This window comes from Oryctolagus cuniculus, chromosome 12, assembly GCF_051225735.1.
Source record: "Oryctolagus cuniculus isolate XC-2025 breed Fujian yellow rabbit chromosome 12, ASM5122573v1, whole genome shotgun sequence".
Taxonomy (NCBI): Eukaryota; Metazoa; Chordata; class Mammalia; order Lagomorpha; family Leporidae; genus Oryctolagus; species Oryctolagus cuniculus.
Window position 1 is genome coordinate 38,253,413 of NC_142878.1, and position 15,652 is coordinate 38,269,064.

Consider the following 15,652-nt stretch of genomic DNA (forward strand, 5'->3'; position numbering starts at 1 on the left):
GGAAATCATCATCTCTAGAGCATATGCAAACACATGGGGACTGAACAACATGCTCCTGAATGAACAGTGGGTCATAGAAGAAATCGATAGAGAAATAAAAAAAATTTCTGGATACAAATGAAGACAACAATATAACATATCAAAAGTTATAGGATACAGCAAAAGCAGTGTTAAGAGGAAAATTTATAGCAACTGGTGTCTATATCAAGAAATTGGAAAGGCACCAAATAAATGAGCTATTGATGTATCTCAAGGATCTAGAAAAACAACAGCAAACCAAACCCAAAACTAGTAGGAGAAAAGAAATAAGTAAAATCAGAGAAGAAATCAACAAATTGAAAGCAAAAAAAATTACAAAAAATCAACAAAATGAAGAGCTGTTTTTTTGAAAAAATAAACAAAATTGACACACCAATGGCCCAACTAACCAAAACAAAGGAGCGAGAAGATACATCACATCAACAAACTGAAGAACAAAAACCATATGATTATCTCAATAGATACAGAGAAAGCATTTGATAAAATACAACACCCTTTCATGATGAAAACTCAAAGCAAACTGGTATAGAAGTAATCTTCCTCAACACAATCAAAGTAATTTATGACAAACACATGGCCAGCATCCTATTGAATGTGGAAAATTTGGAAGCATTCCCACTGAAATCTGGAACCAAAGATGCCCACTTTTGCCACTGCTATTCAATATAGTCCTGGAAGTTTTAGCCAGAGCCATTGGGCAAGAAACAGAAATCAAAGGGATTAAAATTGGGAATGAGGAAGTCAAACTATCCCTATTTGCAAATGACATGATTCTATATAAAGGGGATTCAAAAGACTCCACCAAGGGGACGATGCTGTGGCTTAGTGGGTAAAGCCACTGCCTGCAGTGCAGGCATCCCATATGGCCAGCGGTTCAGGTCCTGGCTGCTCCACTTCTGATCCAGCTCTCTGCTGTGGCCTGGGAAAGCAGTAGAAGATGGCCTAAGTCTTTGGGCCCCTACACCCACGTGGGAAAACCAGGAGGAAACTCCTGGCTCCTGGCTTCGGATCAGTGCAGCTCCGGCTGTTGCGACCAATTAGAGAGTGAACCAGCAGATGGAAGACCTCTCTCTCTTTGCATCTCCTTCTTTCTCTGTGTAACTCTGACTTTCAAATAAATAAATAAAATAAATATTTCAAAAAAAAGACTCCACCAAGAGACTACTGGAACTCATGGAAGAGTCTGGTAACATAGCAGGATATAAAATCAAAACACAAAAATCAACAGCCTTTATATACACAATGACACAACTGAAAAAGAACTAAGATCAATCCCATCCACAGCAGCGACAACAACAAAAATACCTTGGAATAATTTAACCAAGGATGTCAAGGATCTCTACGATGAAAATTACAAAAACATTAAAGAAAGAAATAGAAGACACAAAAAAAATGGAAAAATCTTCCATGTTCATGGATTGGAAGAATCAATATCATCAAAATATCCATTCTTCCAAAAGAAATCTATGGATTCAAGGTAATACCAATCAAAATACCAAAGACATTTTCAGATCTAGAAAAAAATGATGCTGAAATTCATATGGAAACACATGAAAACTAAAATAGGTAAAGCAATATTATACAACAAAAACTAAGCTGGAGGTATCATAATACCAGATTTCAAGACATACCACAAGGCAGTTATAATCAAAACAGCCTGGTACTGGTACAAAAACAAATGGATAGACTATTGGAAGAGTATAGAAATCCCAGAAATCAATCCAAACATCTATGAACAACTTATATTTGACCAAGGAGCTAAAACCAACAATCTCTTCAACAAATAATGCTGGGAAAACTGGATTTCCAAATGCAGCAATACGAAGAAGGACTGCTACCTTAACTTCACATGAAAATCCATTTAAAATGGATTAAAGACCTAAATCTATGACCTGATCCATCAAATTATTACAGAACTTTGGGGAAACCCTCCAAGACATTGGCATAGGCAAAGAATTCTTGGAAAAGACCCCAGAGGTACAGGCAGTCAAAGCCAAAATTAACAAATGGGATTATATCAAATTGTGAAGTTTTTGTACTGCAAAAGAAACACTCAGCAAAGTGAAGAGGCAACCAACAGAATGGGAGAAATTATCTGTGAACAATATAACTGATAAAAGATTAATAACCAGAATACAGAAAGAGATGAAGAAACTCAACAAAAACAAAACAAACAACCCAATTAAGAAATGGACCAAGTACTTAAACAAGCATTTTTCCAAAGAGGAAATCCAAATGGCCAGCACACACATGAGAAAATGCTCAGGATCACTAGCCATCAGGGAAATGCAAATCAAAACCACAATGAGGTTTCACCTCACCCCAGTTAAAATGGCTTTCATACAGAAATCAACAAACAACAAAAGCTGGCGAGGATGTGGGGGAAAAGTTACCCTAATCCACTGTTTGTGGGAATGTAAACTGATAAAACCACTATGGAAATCAGTTTGGAGATATCTCAGAAATCTGAATACAGACCTACCATATGATTCAGCTGTTCCACTCCTTTAAATTTACCCAAGGGAAATGAAATCAAAAATTAAAAGAGGTATCTGCACCCCCAAGTTTACTGCAGCTCAAATCAAATCACAAAAGGGAAGACAAAAAAAAAAAACCCTAAATTCCCATCAACTGAAGAATGGATAAAGAAATTATGGGATATATACACTATAGAACACTATACAGCTGTAAAAAATGAAATCCAGTAATTTGCAACAAAATGGATGAATCTGGTAAAGACTGTACTTAATAAAATACTCTATACCCAAAGGGACAAATACCATATGTTCTCCTTTATCTGTGATAACTAATAGAGAACCTAAAAGGAAATCTGTAGAAGTGAAATTGACATTTTGAAAAGTAATAACTTGAACAGCCCTTGTCTTGAATGTCAAGGAACAGGTTGTTTTTTTTTGTTTTTTGTTTTTTTTTTTTGTTTTGTTTTTTTTTTCTTTATGGAGAATGGGTTTGGGAATGGGAGAGGGAGGAGGAGGTGGAGTTGGAGTGGGGGTAGGCGGGTGTGTATGATGGGAAGATGAAATTTGTATTCATTAAATAAACATTTTCTTTGGTAAAAAAAAATAAAGTTAATTGAAAATGAAAAAAAATCTATTATTGGGTTATATACTAGAAAATAATACCAATCCATACCTACTAAAAGGCTACATGTCTGGGTAAATGACAGACTGGCTGCTATAGACAAAAGAATAATAACTCATCTCAATATACAATTTCATCTTCAGAAATCATATTATTTACTATCAAGTTCGATGAGTATTTGCTATTTACTCAGCCTCTTAAAAGAGCTTATTCTATAGTGAACTCTTAACAGCAAAAAACCAACAGATCTTCCACCAATTTTTTTTTTTTGACAGGCAGAGTTAGACAGTGAGAGAGAGAGAGAGAGAAAGGTCTTCCTTTTTCTGTTGGTTCACTCCTCAAATGGCTGCTATGGCAGGCATGCTGCGCCGATCCGAAGCCAGGAGCCAGGTGCTTCCTCCTGGTCTCCCATGTGGGTGCAGGGCCCAAGCACTTGGGCCATCTTCCACTGCCTTCCCAGGTCACAGCAGAGAGCTGGACTGGAAGAGGAACAACCAGGACAGAATCCAGTACCCCAACCGGGATTAAAACCCAGGGTGCCAGCGCTGCAGGCGGAGGATTAGCCAAGTGAGCCGCGGTGCTGGCCCACCAATTTTTTTTTTAAAGATTTATTTTATTTATTTGAAAGAGTTACAGAAAGAGGTAGAGCCAGAAAAATAGAGATAGGTCTTCCATTCCGCTGATTCACTCCCTAAATCATCACAATGGCTGATCCGAAGCCAGGAGCCAGGAGCTTCTTCTGGGTCTCCCATGTGCATGCAGGGGCCCAAGGACTTGGGCCACCTTCTGCTGGGGTTGGAAGAGAAGTATCTAAGACTCTAACTGGCAACCATATAGAATGCAGGTGCTTCAGGATGGGGCTTTAACTTGCTGCACCACAGCACCAGTCTCCCACCAATATTTAGAAGACAACAGTGTAAATCAGAATTCCTGATAGTGTATTGTTCAATGTATAACCCAAGAAATTTTAGCACAAATTAGAAATCTACCTACAGAATTTTAACTGGTCACAGGTAGTGGTTATTAAGCCAACATTATTCCATAATGCTTCCATGTCATCCATGTTTTGAACACAGTAGATATCAAAATTGTTGACTTCAACTAGAATGAATTAAAACTGATATTTCCATCTTAAAAACTTACTAAGTATATGATATGATTTAACAATGTTCTTTAGCCATATCTTTTTATTGCTTATATCAGGAAATCATTCAAAATATCCATATTTCCTTATACTGCTGAAAATCTAAGACTCAATGAAGATTTTTGAGTAGCAAAATGACATCTTTTAGAATGAAAGTTTTAGAATGAGAGTTGATGGCAGTGTGACAAATGATCAGAAAGGTGAGAAACTGAAGGGTTAAAAAATTACAAGAGTACTATCACCTAGATCATGGTCTTAACATAGGTCAGATAATAAATTTGAGAGAAATATAGGAAAGAAAGAACTACTGCATAAGTGACAGGACTGGGTGCTGAACTGTCGCTCCCCCATTTGCAGAGGAACAACACCAGACCCTGCGCTGTTCTTTTGTCTGCTCGGCCCTTCCTGGGTTTGCTGCCATTCCCTCACTCGCAGAGGAACGACACCGTCCCAGGTTAGCTGCCGCCCCCCCACCCCCCCGCCTCCGTGGAGGGGCGGCACCCCTGCCACTTTCCCCGCTTGTGCGGAGGAGCAGCACACCGCCAGTCGGCTCTCTCAGGGGTTGCTCAGATGTTCCTCAGATGTTCCTGGTGCATGTTGTCTCTCTCCTCCTTTATAGTCCTCTTCCACCAATCCCAACTCTGCTACCCACACGCCGAGCACGCTGCTCTCCTCCAATCAGGAGCAGGATCAGCTCCTGCAGCTTATCAGTCAAATTGGCGAGGCAGCTGTGTGGAAGTTGTTTACTCCTCCCCAGCGCCATATTGTGGGAGATCAGATGCATAGAATTAGTCCTAGTTCCAGTAATTTAGTGTAGTCTCAGTTGCTCCCCACACTGAACTGCTTTATGGTAGGTGAAAACTTCAAGGATAAGAATATTATGTCAATTATTTACCTATATTTCTAGGAGGATGGTGGTATCACTAATGAATAGATGTTAACTGATCTATATGGCAGTTAATAATAGAAAACTATTAAGAATGACTTAGGGGCCAGCACTGTGGCACAGTAGGTTAATCTTCCGCCTGCAGTGCCAGCATCCTATATGGGTGCCAGTTTTAGTCCCGGCTGCTCCACTTCCAATCCAGCTCTCTGCTATGGCCTGGGAAAGCAGTATAAGATGGCCCAAGTGCTTAGGCCTGTGCACCCATGTGGGAAACTTGGAAGAAGTTCCTGGCTTCTGGCTTTGGATCAGCATAGCTCTAGTCATTGAGAGAATTTGGGGAGTGAACCAGTGGATGGAAGACCTTTCCTTCTGTCTCTCCCTCTCATTGACTGTAACTCTACCTCTCAAATAAATTAATTAAAACAAGAATGACTTAAAATGTAGGTCTGCACTGTCTTGCCAAAAAACAAGCTAAGACATAAACGCTTAAAGTTTGAGTAGCTCACTGGGTCAGGGGCTCAGAGATGCTAGAACCAGCTTTCTTTGGTCTTTTTTTCATGACTATAAAATGGCTGCTGCAATTCTAGACAGTAGGTAAGTGTTCAAGGTTAATATGAAGGGAATAAGGAATGCACTTATTTCATCGGCCCTTATTATAGGAAAACAAAACCTTTTCCTGAGATACTCTTCTTTCTTCTATTCCTGCTGTAGACTACTATGTCTAATTAGCAAAAAAAAAAAAAAAAAAAAAAAAAAAAAGCCTGAGAAAGTATTGAACTTTTATAGCTTCTATATCAAAGGCATGCAAAGCAGAATATGACTGGAAATAAACGTTGAGTTATATAGTGGTTGGCTTTTTCCCAGGGAGAAGAGTTATATAGTCAAAAAATTGGCATTTGGTTTCAAATTTGCTGAGGTTAAGCAGACATTAGGGCAGATGTGAAAGTCATTATGACATAAACAATAGGCAATGTTATGAAAATGGGTGAAATTTAGAAGACATGAGGTAATAAGAAAAGAAATATCTGGGGCTGGCATTGAGGCATACCTAGATATGGGCATCAGTTCAAGTCCTGGCTGCTTCACTTCTGATCCAGCTCCCTGCTAATGAGCCTGGGAAAGCAGCAGAAGATGGCCTAAGTGCTTGGGGTCACTACCACCCACATGGGAGACTTGGATGGAATTCCAGGCTCCTAACTGGCCATTGCAGCCATCTGGGGAGTGAACTAGCAGTTGGAAGGCACCTCTCCCTCTCTCTTTCTGTAACTCTGCCTGTCAAATAAATAAATAAACCTTTTAAAAAAAACTTACCCAATGAAGATATGAAGCAACAGGAATTATCATTAGTGGGAATATAGATGGAGTCAGTCAAAAGGGGATTGGAAGGAATAAATAGGTAGAACACAGAGGATTTAGGGGACAGTGAAAATGTTGTGTATATTCCAAAAATATCAATATCTTTCAAAAATATCTGTATATTTTAGATAATATGTATTAGAGGCTTGTAACTTTCTGAGTTCACAAATGGTATGAGAAAGAATGATTTTCAGCGGAATTATATTGAAGAATTTAGTAAATGTGGGAGGTTAAAGATGTGTAGTACAAAGGTAAGTTTTATAATAAAAAAGAAAAAAAGTCAGTGTATATGAAATTACTTGTTTGGTGTCAGAATATTCATGGCTAATCTAAATTTATCTTAAAAACATCAAATGTCCAAAAATGTATTCAGGAAACCAATTTCTGAAAATAAGTGAATCCTTAAATGGGATTTTTTTTTTTTTTTTTTTTGGACAGGCAGAGTTAGATAATAAGAGAGAGAGACAAAGAGAAAGGTCTTCCTTTTTCCCTTGGTTCACCCCCCAATGGCCGCTACGGCTGGTGTGCTGTGCCAATCCGAAGCCAGGCGCCAGGTCCCTCCTCCTGGTCTGGTCTCCCGTGCAGGTTCAGGGCGGAAGCACTTGGGCCATCCTCCACTGCCTTCCTGGGCCACAGCAGAGAACTGGACTGGAGGAGGAGCAACCAGGACAGAATCCGGCGCCCCAACCGGGACTGGAACCCAGGGTGCCAGCGCCACAGGCGGAGGATTAGCCAAGTGAGCCACGGTGCTGGTCTAAATGGGATTTTTTTTAAAGTTAACTTTCAAACTATATACTATTGGCAGTATAATTCAGTACCTCACCCAACAGGTACCAGTGTGCTTTACTTTATTTATAGGGAAAAACTGAAAACATAGAAGTAGGAGAAACAGTGCTATGGCTGGTGGATTTAGCTAGTATAATTCCATGCTATTCCAAAACAATTTTTATAAAAAATCACCAAAAATGTAATCTTCCGTTGCTAGATAAAAAATAATATACAGGGGCAGACATTTCACCTAACAGCTAAGAGGCCTGCACAGAGTATCTGATGGCTTGGATTTGAGTCCTAGCTCCAGCCCCTGATTCCAGGTTCCTATTAATACAAATCCTGGGAGGCATCAGGTGATCGCTCAGGTAATTGGGTCCCTGGCAAACACACAGGAGACCTGGATGGAGTTCCCAACTCCCAGCCTGGGAAGTGAACCAGCAGATGGGAGGTTGCTCTCTCAGTATATCTGTCTCTCCCTGCTTTCAAATACATAAAACAAATAAAAAATTAGAAAACAAATTCCTAATGCTCATTTATACACTAACCAAATATTAAATCAGTTAAGAAACAAAAAGTGGTACTTGTACTCGGTTTATAAAAGTTAAGCATACTGGTCAGTAGCCTGTCTCCTTTGAGACAGTCTACTACCCATATAGCTTGAGTGGCTTTTCATAACTTATATGACAACTTAAAGATATATAATATCATAAAAGATACAAAAAAGCACCAAATATAGAACAAAAATTCTGAAAGATAAGAATAGTTTTTAAAAACAACTTAGAATAAAACAGATATATTTAAAATGGCCCAATTTTCATAATAAATTGAACATTTTCTCATAAAATGATTCAAAGGTAATGTTATCAAAGAAAGATTTTTAATTAATTTATTTATTTGAAAGGCAGAAAGAGAGAGCGAGAGGAGATCTTCCATTCACTGGGTGACTCCCCAGAGGGCCTCAATACTCAAGACTGGGCCAGCCTGAAACCAGAAGCCTGGAACTTCTTACAAGTCTCCCACATGGATAGCAGTGGCATTCCCAGCCTCATTAGCAGGGAGCTGGATTGGAAATGGAAGAACTAGGACTCAAACCAGTGCCATGTAGGATGCTGGTATTGAAGGTGGCAGTTTAACCCATTGAGCCATAATGCCAGTCCCAAGATATTTTTAGAAGAACTGAAATGAATACAGGAGTTAAGAAAGAACGACTTGATGAGCAAGTCTTTGAAAACTAATTCTTCCTCCCATTGTTCCCCTATTAAGGCTTAAGCTGCCTTAGTTAATGGATAAAGTTGGGAAGGCTTAAAAGATGCCAGAAAAATATGTTTTTTTCACAAAAAGATGAACGAGAAAAGATTTTAATATAGTTAATACCCATATATTACTTTAAATTACATTATCTACAGTTTACAAAGTGTGGGGAGCAACCCGGACTGGACTGAGTTACTGGAATTAAGACTTATTCTATGCATCTGCTCTCCCACAATATGGCGCTGAGAAGGGAGAAACAGCTTCTACACAGCTGCCTCCAGTTCAACCAATAAACAGCAGGACCTGCTCCTGATTGGAGGAGGGCAGCGTACTCGGCGTGTGGGTAGCAGAGTTGGGATTGGTGGAAGAGGACTATAAAGGAGGAGAGAGACGGCATGCACCAGGAACATCTAAGGGGAACACCTGTGCAGCCCTCGAGAGAGCCGGCCGGCGGTGTGCCGCTCCCCCGCGGAAGTGGGGAATGTGGCAGGGGGAACCGCCCTTCCACGGAGGTGGAGGGACGATAGCCAACCCGGGAAGGACCAGCAACAAACCCGGGGAGGGCCGAGCAGACGAAAGAACAGCGCAGGGTCCTGTGTCGTTCCTCCGCGAAGAGGGGGAGCGACACAAAGTATTTTTTAATTGTGTTTGGTTTTTGTTTTGAACATTCAAGTCTTTTTTTTGCCTACTGATTTCCTTCTAATTTGAATAGCTTTTTATAAATCTGCATCTCTATCTCATAAACAGCAACTTCTATTTAATTAAATTTAACTTAAACCCACAACCCAAATTGAAGAAAAAAAGGTCATGTGATGACTACACATTTAACAAATTGGAATTTTTATTTTATGTTGTTTTTTTAAGTGGAAATAGCCAATCACATTGAGTACATGGACTATGCCCCCTAACACTGATCATAAATTAGCATACATTAAGGAAGCTGCCTTTAAAACAATGTTGTTTGTCATTTTCAAGTATATGTTTTTAAAATTAATATACTTTATTTTCACCAGTAATAAATTCCTTAAAGGAACTAAAAATAATCACTAAAATCTGTAATTCTTTCCTTTTTCATTTATCTTTCTGGCCTATATATAAATTCAATACAAAAGAAGAAAAAATACATTAATCAATATTAATATGTTATTATATGCCCAACACTAGGAATTTAAACATGAAGCTCAACATATTTTGCAGAAATACCTAACTACCACTAAACTGCATACATTTTGGACAGATTAAAAATATTTTCCACAACAAGAGGTCAGCATTTTTATCAATTTTGATACCTGAATTTTCTCAACTCTGGCTTAGTGACTTACACTGCTAATGCTCTGGGATTTCTCTACAATCGACAGTAAAGCAGACATATTTAAGACAACAGAAGCATACAATTTTCTTACTTCATAATAAAAGCAATGATAATCTTTTCTGTTCACCATGGATTTATTCTCAACCCATTCATAAGAATGCAAGCACCTTGAGGGTAAAGAACACAATGGAACACATGAACTATACTAGGAAGTGGGGCAAGGACAAACATCATAATGGGAAGTTACAAGTATCTTCAAAAGTACATATGATTAGAAGTTGGAACAATGTCTTTTTTTCATGTCTCCTAGATCTACATTACACTGAGATATTAAGAAATCCTTTCTTCACTTATTTCAAGTCCTAGTTGAATGTAATATCTTTTTCTTCTGTTGTTATAGTCTAAATACTCCTTCAAATTTGCAAAATAGTTAAAATGTCTTTCAAGAATATCAGTTCAATGCATTATTAATATTACAAGTCACTTTAAAATTATTATAATGAATATCAATGAAGAAAAGGCCCATGATTTAATTATTTCTTCATTTAGTGTGGGCACTTTTTATTAGCTATAAAAGATATTAACAGAAAAGCAGAAAAGGAATGAACAAGTACTCAAAGTTATTAATATATCACCACTAAAAATTCCAAAAATATGTTGTTTTCATGTACGCATACATGAAATAAAATAATACCATAACAGAAGGGTGCTGTATCTGTGTTTAAAGAAGGGGTTGTTGGCAAACACCACAGCTCACTTCTGCTGAAATGTACACAACTGATATATGCAGCACCAAAGGCTGGCACCAAGGGCTTACAACCTTAATTTGCCTGCAAGAAGGAACGGAGATTTACCTTCAGAGCACGTTCTTGATTGTTTTCAGCAGTCAGATGTCTCATGTTGTTTGCTGAAGTCTGGTTCTGCTTTTTCAGATGATGAAGCTCCTGCTCTAGCCGTTTGCACTGCCACAGGGGAAGAATCACATTAAGTAAAGGAGTTATAGCATTTTTTTTCCCACCAAGCCACATGAATTAATGTAAATAATACCATTGTATTCTCTAAAAGACAAGGACTTTTTTTGCAACAAGAAAGATGAGTAAAACAATTGTTGAATTGTTGAACACAAATAAAAAAAAATGTTTACAGCACTCTGGTAATTCAATTATATTTTCAGTTTTTCATTAGTCTGTTATGACAAAAATATGTATTATGTGAAATTACTGTCACATTATACTCAAAACTTCTTTCTTCATTAACAAATGGTTCTATATATATATATATGTATATATCTATCTGTTGGTTGAATCAAAGCATGCTTCTAAAAATCACATTGGATCCTAAGTAAACTATATTATGGCATTCTATGATCCATATTTATTAATTTTTAAAATTAAAATATACATTAGAAGACATTTCAGATTTGAAATATTTTACACAATTACAGAGTCAGATATCCTGCAAATCAGTACAATATGAAGAGGCATGGGAGACTGGCTAAAAGAATAAGGTACTAAACTCATGTTTTAGGAAAAGGTTAAAAAATCACCCTTAATTTATCTAGTTTTAACTTAGGAAGTTAAAATAACAATAAGTGCATATATTGATTAAAGAGATGGACAAAGATGTTTCTTGGTTATTTGAAAAATAGCTAGTTGCTATAACGAATCGAAATCATTAGTTATTATGATGCAATCAAGATGCAACTGTATTCCAAATTGGCATTTCTTATTATTCTGAAATTGATTTCTTCTGCCTCTGATCTTTATAATATCATGTAGTCAGTATCAGAATTTCCAAAACTTTGAATAAAGAAATCTTTTCCAAAGAAAATCTTACCAGACTCTTCATATTGACTTAGATCACAAGATATTTATAAACAATTTGAGTATACATACCTCATGCACACATAATTATAAAACCAAAGAAAACTTACAAATTAAATTAGGACCACAAATCAAGACCTTTGAAATTATAAAAATTTAATCTATCAGGTAATTTTGTTAAAGCTACATTTTACAAACATAAGGATACATCAGAAAGTTCATGAAAATGTAATTAAAAGATAAATTTATTTTGGTACAAAAATTTTGAAATCTATGAATTGACTAATTTAATGATAGATCCTTTTATAGTGTCATGTCTATTTCAACATGTGCTATGTGACATCTTACTTCACCCACACATTTAAAAAATTATACAAAAGTGTTGTGAAACATATCATTGGCCCTTATTTGGAGGAGACAAGGATTTACACATTAAAATGTCATCTTTTTAGTCAATAACAATTGAAATACTTGCTAATAATGAAATAAAAATAAAAATGTTTAGAGAAGACTCAAACCATGAACCATGAAAATGAATAAAACACAGCAGTTGGTATCACAATCTAGTAGAGATACTCTCTACTAGAATAGTCCTGGAACATGTTCAATTTTAATACAGAACTATTACGACAAGTACAAAAATATAATGACTAAATATAAGCTAAGAGGGCTCAAAGGGAAGGTAGATGGTTTTGGCTATGAGAAGAAAATAATGTTTCATGGAGCAGATGACATCTGAATTTGGATTGTTTTGATTACTGAATTTTGTAAACTGAAATTGGAGGAAAAATAATAGAGGAGAAAAGGTATGAAAGTAGAAACACAACCATGGGCATGAGTTGTCTGACCAACATTTCTTTTTATTATAACTTGAAATGAACCCAAAATAAAGATCTTCCTCATATCTATGGTGAAAAATCAAAAATGAATTCACTCATTTTAGCTCAAGAAATAAATGTTGAATTTGCTTTCATTTTTTATTAGGGTTAAATCTAACATTTACCTGTGGGGAGCAATCCGGACTAGACTAAGTTACTCGAATTAAGACTTATTCTATGCATCTGCTCTCCCACAATATGGCGCTGGGAGAGAAGTAAACAGCTTCCGCACAGCTGCCTCCAGTTCAACTAATAAACTGTAGGACTTGCTCCTGATTGGAGAGCAGCGTACTCGGCGTGTGGGCAGCCGAGTTAGGATTGGCGGAGGAGGACTATAAAGGAGGAGAGAGACGGCATGCACCGGGAACATCTAAGGGGAACATCTAGCTGAAGGAACACCTGTGCAGCCCCCGAGAAAGCCGGCCGGCGGTGTGCCGCTCCCCTGCGGAAGTGGGGAATGTGGCCAGGGGGAACTGCCCTTCCACGGAGGTGGAAGGGATAGTAGCCAACCCGGGAAGAACCAGCAGCAAACCCGGGGAGGGCTGAGCAGACGAAAGAACAGCGCAGGGTCCTGTGTCGCTCCTCCACGAAAACGGGGAGCGACATTTACCTGTGACTCAACTTATGAGAGGTAGACTGAATTTTGAAGTGTATAAAAATAAATATAAATACTCTTGGCAATATACATCTATAAATTAAATTTAACTATATCTAAAGTTTATTTAATCCTATATGAGATCTTCATTTGATTTTTTTTAAAGATTAATTTATTTATTGGAAGGTCACAGTTACACAGAGAGAGGAGAGGCAGAGAGAAAAAGGTCCTCCATCCGCTGGTTCACTCCCCAACTGGCTGCAACAGCTGCAGCTGCACCAATCCTAAACCAGGAGCTTGGAGCCTCTTTCAGGTCTCCCATGCGAGTGCAGAGGCCCAAGGACTTGGGCCATATTCCACTGCTTTTGCAGGCCATAGCAGAGAGCTGGACCGGAAACGCAGCACCTGGGACTCAAACCAGCACCCACGTGGGATGCCAGCATTACAGCCGGCAGTCTCACCTGCTACACCACAGCCCTGACCCCTTCATTTGATTTATATGTGGAAAGTCTAACACACTCACAATCTTAATACATGTATAATTTCTTTTTTCTTTTTCTATACTCTTTAATTCTGAAATTTATTTTGAGGTAAAGGTACTTAACTGTATATTCATTAGCAAGTGCAAAATTGGTTCTAGGACAAATGTTATTTCTCGGCACTTTGAAGAGATTATCCATCTGCAATATGGCGCCCTTACTGCAAATATGAACTCTCTTAGTCTAATAGTAATTCCTTTATGGTCTGATCTGTCTTTTCTTAATGGTTGCTTTTAATACCTCTGTAGTTTAACATTGGTTTGACACATTCAAGAACAATAAACCAACATGTTGGATTTATTTTTACCTTATTGATATTCTTTGTACATCTGAAACCTGGAGATACACAGCCACCTAGCTAACGACTGTTTTGAAACTCATATTGATTGCTATTATATCTAAGAATCATTTGTTTTCTTTTTCATAACTTTCATCCTTTATATTTTCAACACTCAATTTGTGTGTGAACTCTGAGTATCCAAGACTTGTAATTCTATTTTCAGTTGTGTCTATTCTTCCTTTTTCACTAATACTTTACTTTCTTTTTTTTTTTTTTTTTCTTTTATTTAATGAATATAAATTTCCAAAGTACGTCTCATGGGTTACAATGGCTTTCCCCCCCATACCGTCCCTCCCACCCACCACCCTCCCCTTTCCCACTCCCTCTCCCCTTCCATTCACATCAAGATTCATTTTCGATTATTTTAGTATACAGAAGATCAGCTTCTAATACTTTACTTTCAATGATTATCATTCTCAATGCTAAAATGTTCCATTGTGTTCTTTTTAAATCATGTCCATCTTTTTTATACTGTTTTTTTTTTTTTTTTTTAGATTTTATGTATTTACTTGAAAGTCAGAGAGTTACACAGAGAGAAGAGAGGCAGAGAGAAAGAGAGGTCTTCCATCCGCTGGTTCACTCCCCAATTGGCCGCAACGGCCAGAGCTGCGCTGATCCAAAGCCAGGAGCCAGAAGCTTCCTCCGGGCCTCCCACGTGGGTGCAGAGGCCCAAGGACTTGGGCCATCCTCTACTGCTTTCCCAGGCCATAGCAGAAAGCTGGATCAGAAGAGGAGAGGCTGGGACTAGAACAGGCGCCCATATGGGATGCTGGCGCTTCAGGCCAGGGTGTTAACCCACTGTGCCAGAGTCGGCCCCTATACTGTCATTAAAAATATGTCCTTTCAATGATGTCTCTGTTAAAACATACATTCTTTATACTCTCTCATGTTTTATTATACCTCAAATTATTGATGGTCTAATCTTTTAAATTATCCTTCATGGTAGATTGTTATGTGTTAAGTAGATTTTGATTAGGTCTAACTTTAGCGAAGATTTATTTTTTGGATTGTAACACGTATGTGAAAGAACTGCTAAAGAGGTTTTGCATTCTTCTCTGCTTAGTAACTAAAGGCTTTATCCAATTAGAAAAAAAAAATTATATGTTAATATCCTAGTTTAGGGATTCTTGCCATGATGGATAAGTAATTTGAGTCTATACTCCCATTTGAAGCAAATTTAACCCTTTAATTTCTCATGATAACTTCATCCCTAGTCATGACCAAAGATAAACTTTCTTGTCACTTCTCTGAACCTATAAATTGTTTACTATTTTTTATAGACTCTTTTTCACTGAAGAGGCACACTTTCTATTGTCTGGCTATATGCAAAGATCTATACCCAATTCCCACCTCAAGTGGCCTTATAATCAGTCTTTTTAAGGGCAATAAAATCCCAGTTTCTAGGCCTTGAGATCTATATATGATTTTTTTTTGACAGGCAGAGTGGACAGTGAGAGAGAGAGAGAGAGAGAGAAAGGTCTTCCTTTGCCATTGGTTCACCCTCCAATGGCTGGCGCGCTGCGGCCGGTGCAATGCGCTGATCTGAAGGCAGGAGCCAGGTGCTTCACCTGGTCTCCCATGGGATGCAGGGCCCAAGCACTTGGGCCATCCTCCACTGC

General features: G+C 38.0%; 1 protein-coding gene across 10 annotated transcripts in view; it reads right to left on the reverse strand.

Moving 5' to 3' along the window:
* MIPOL1 (mirror-image polydactyly 1) overlaps positions 1 to 15,652 on the reverse strand; it is a 341,984-nt gene that overhangs the window by 176,594 nt on the left and 149,738 nt on the right. For all 10 annotated transcript variants that reach the window (XM_089309338.1, XM_051822776.3, XM_089309337.1 and 7 more), the window contains one exon: positions 10,713 to 10,820. In XM_089309338.1, the coding sequence (XP_089165464.1) occupies positions 10,713 to 10,820 (108 nt within the window). The remainder of the gene's footprint in view (positions 1 to 10,712; positions 10,821 to 15,652) is intronic.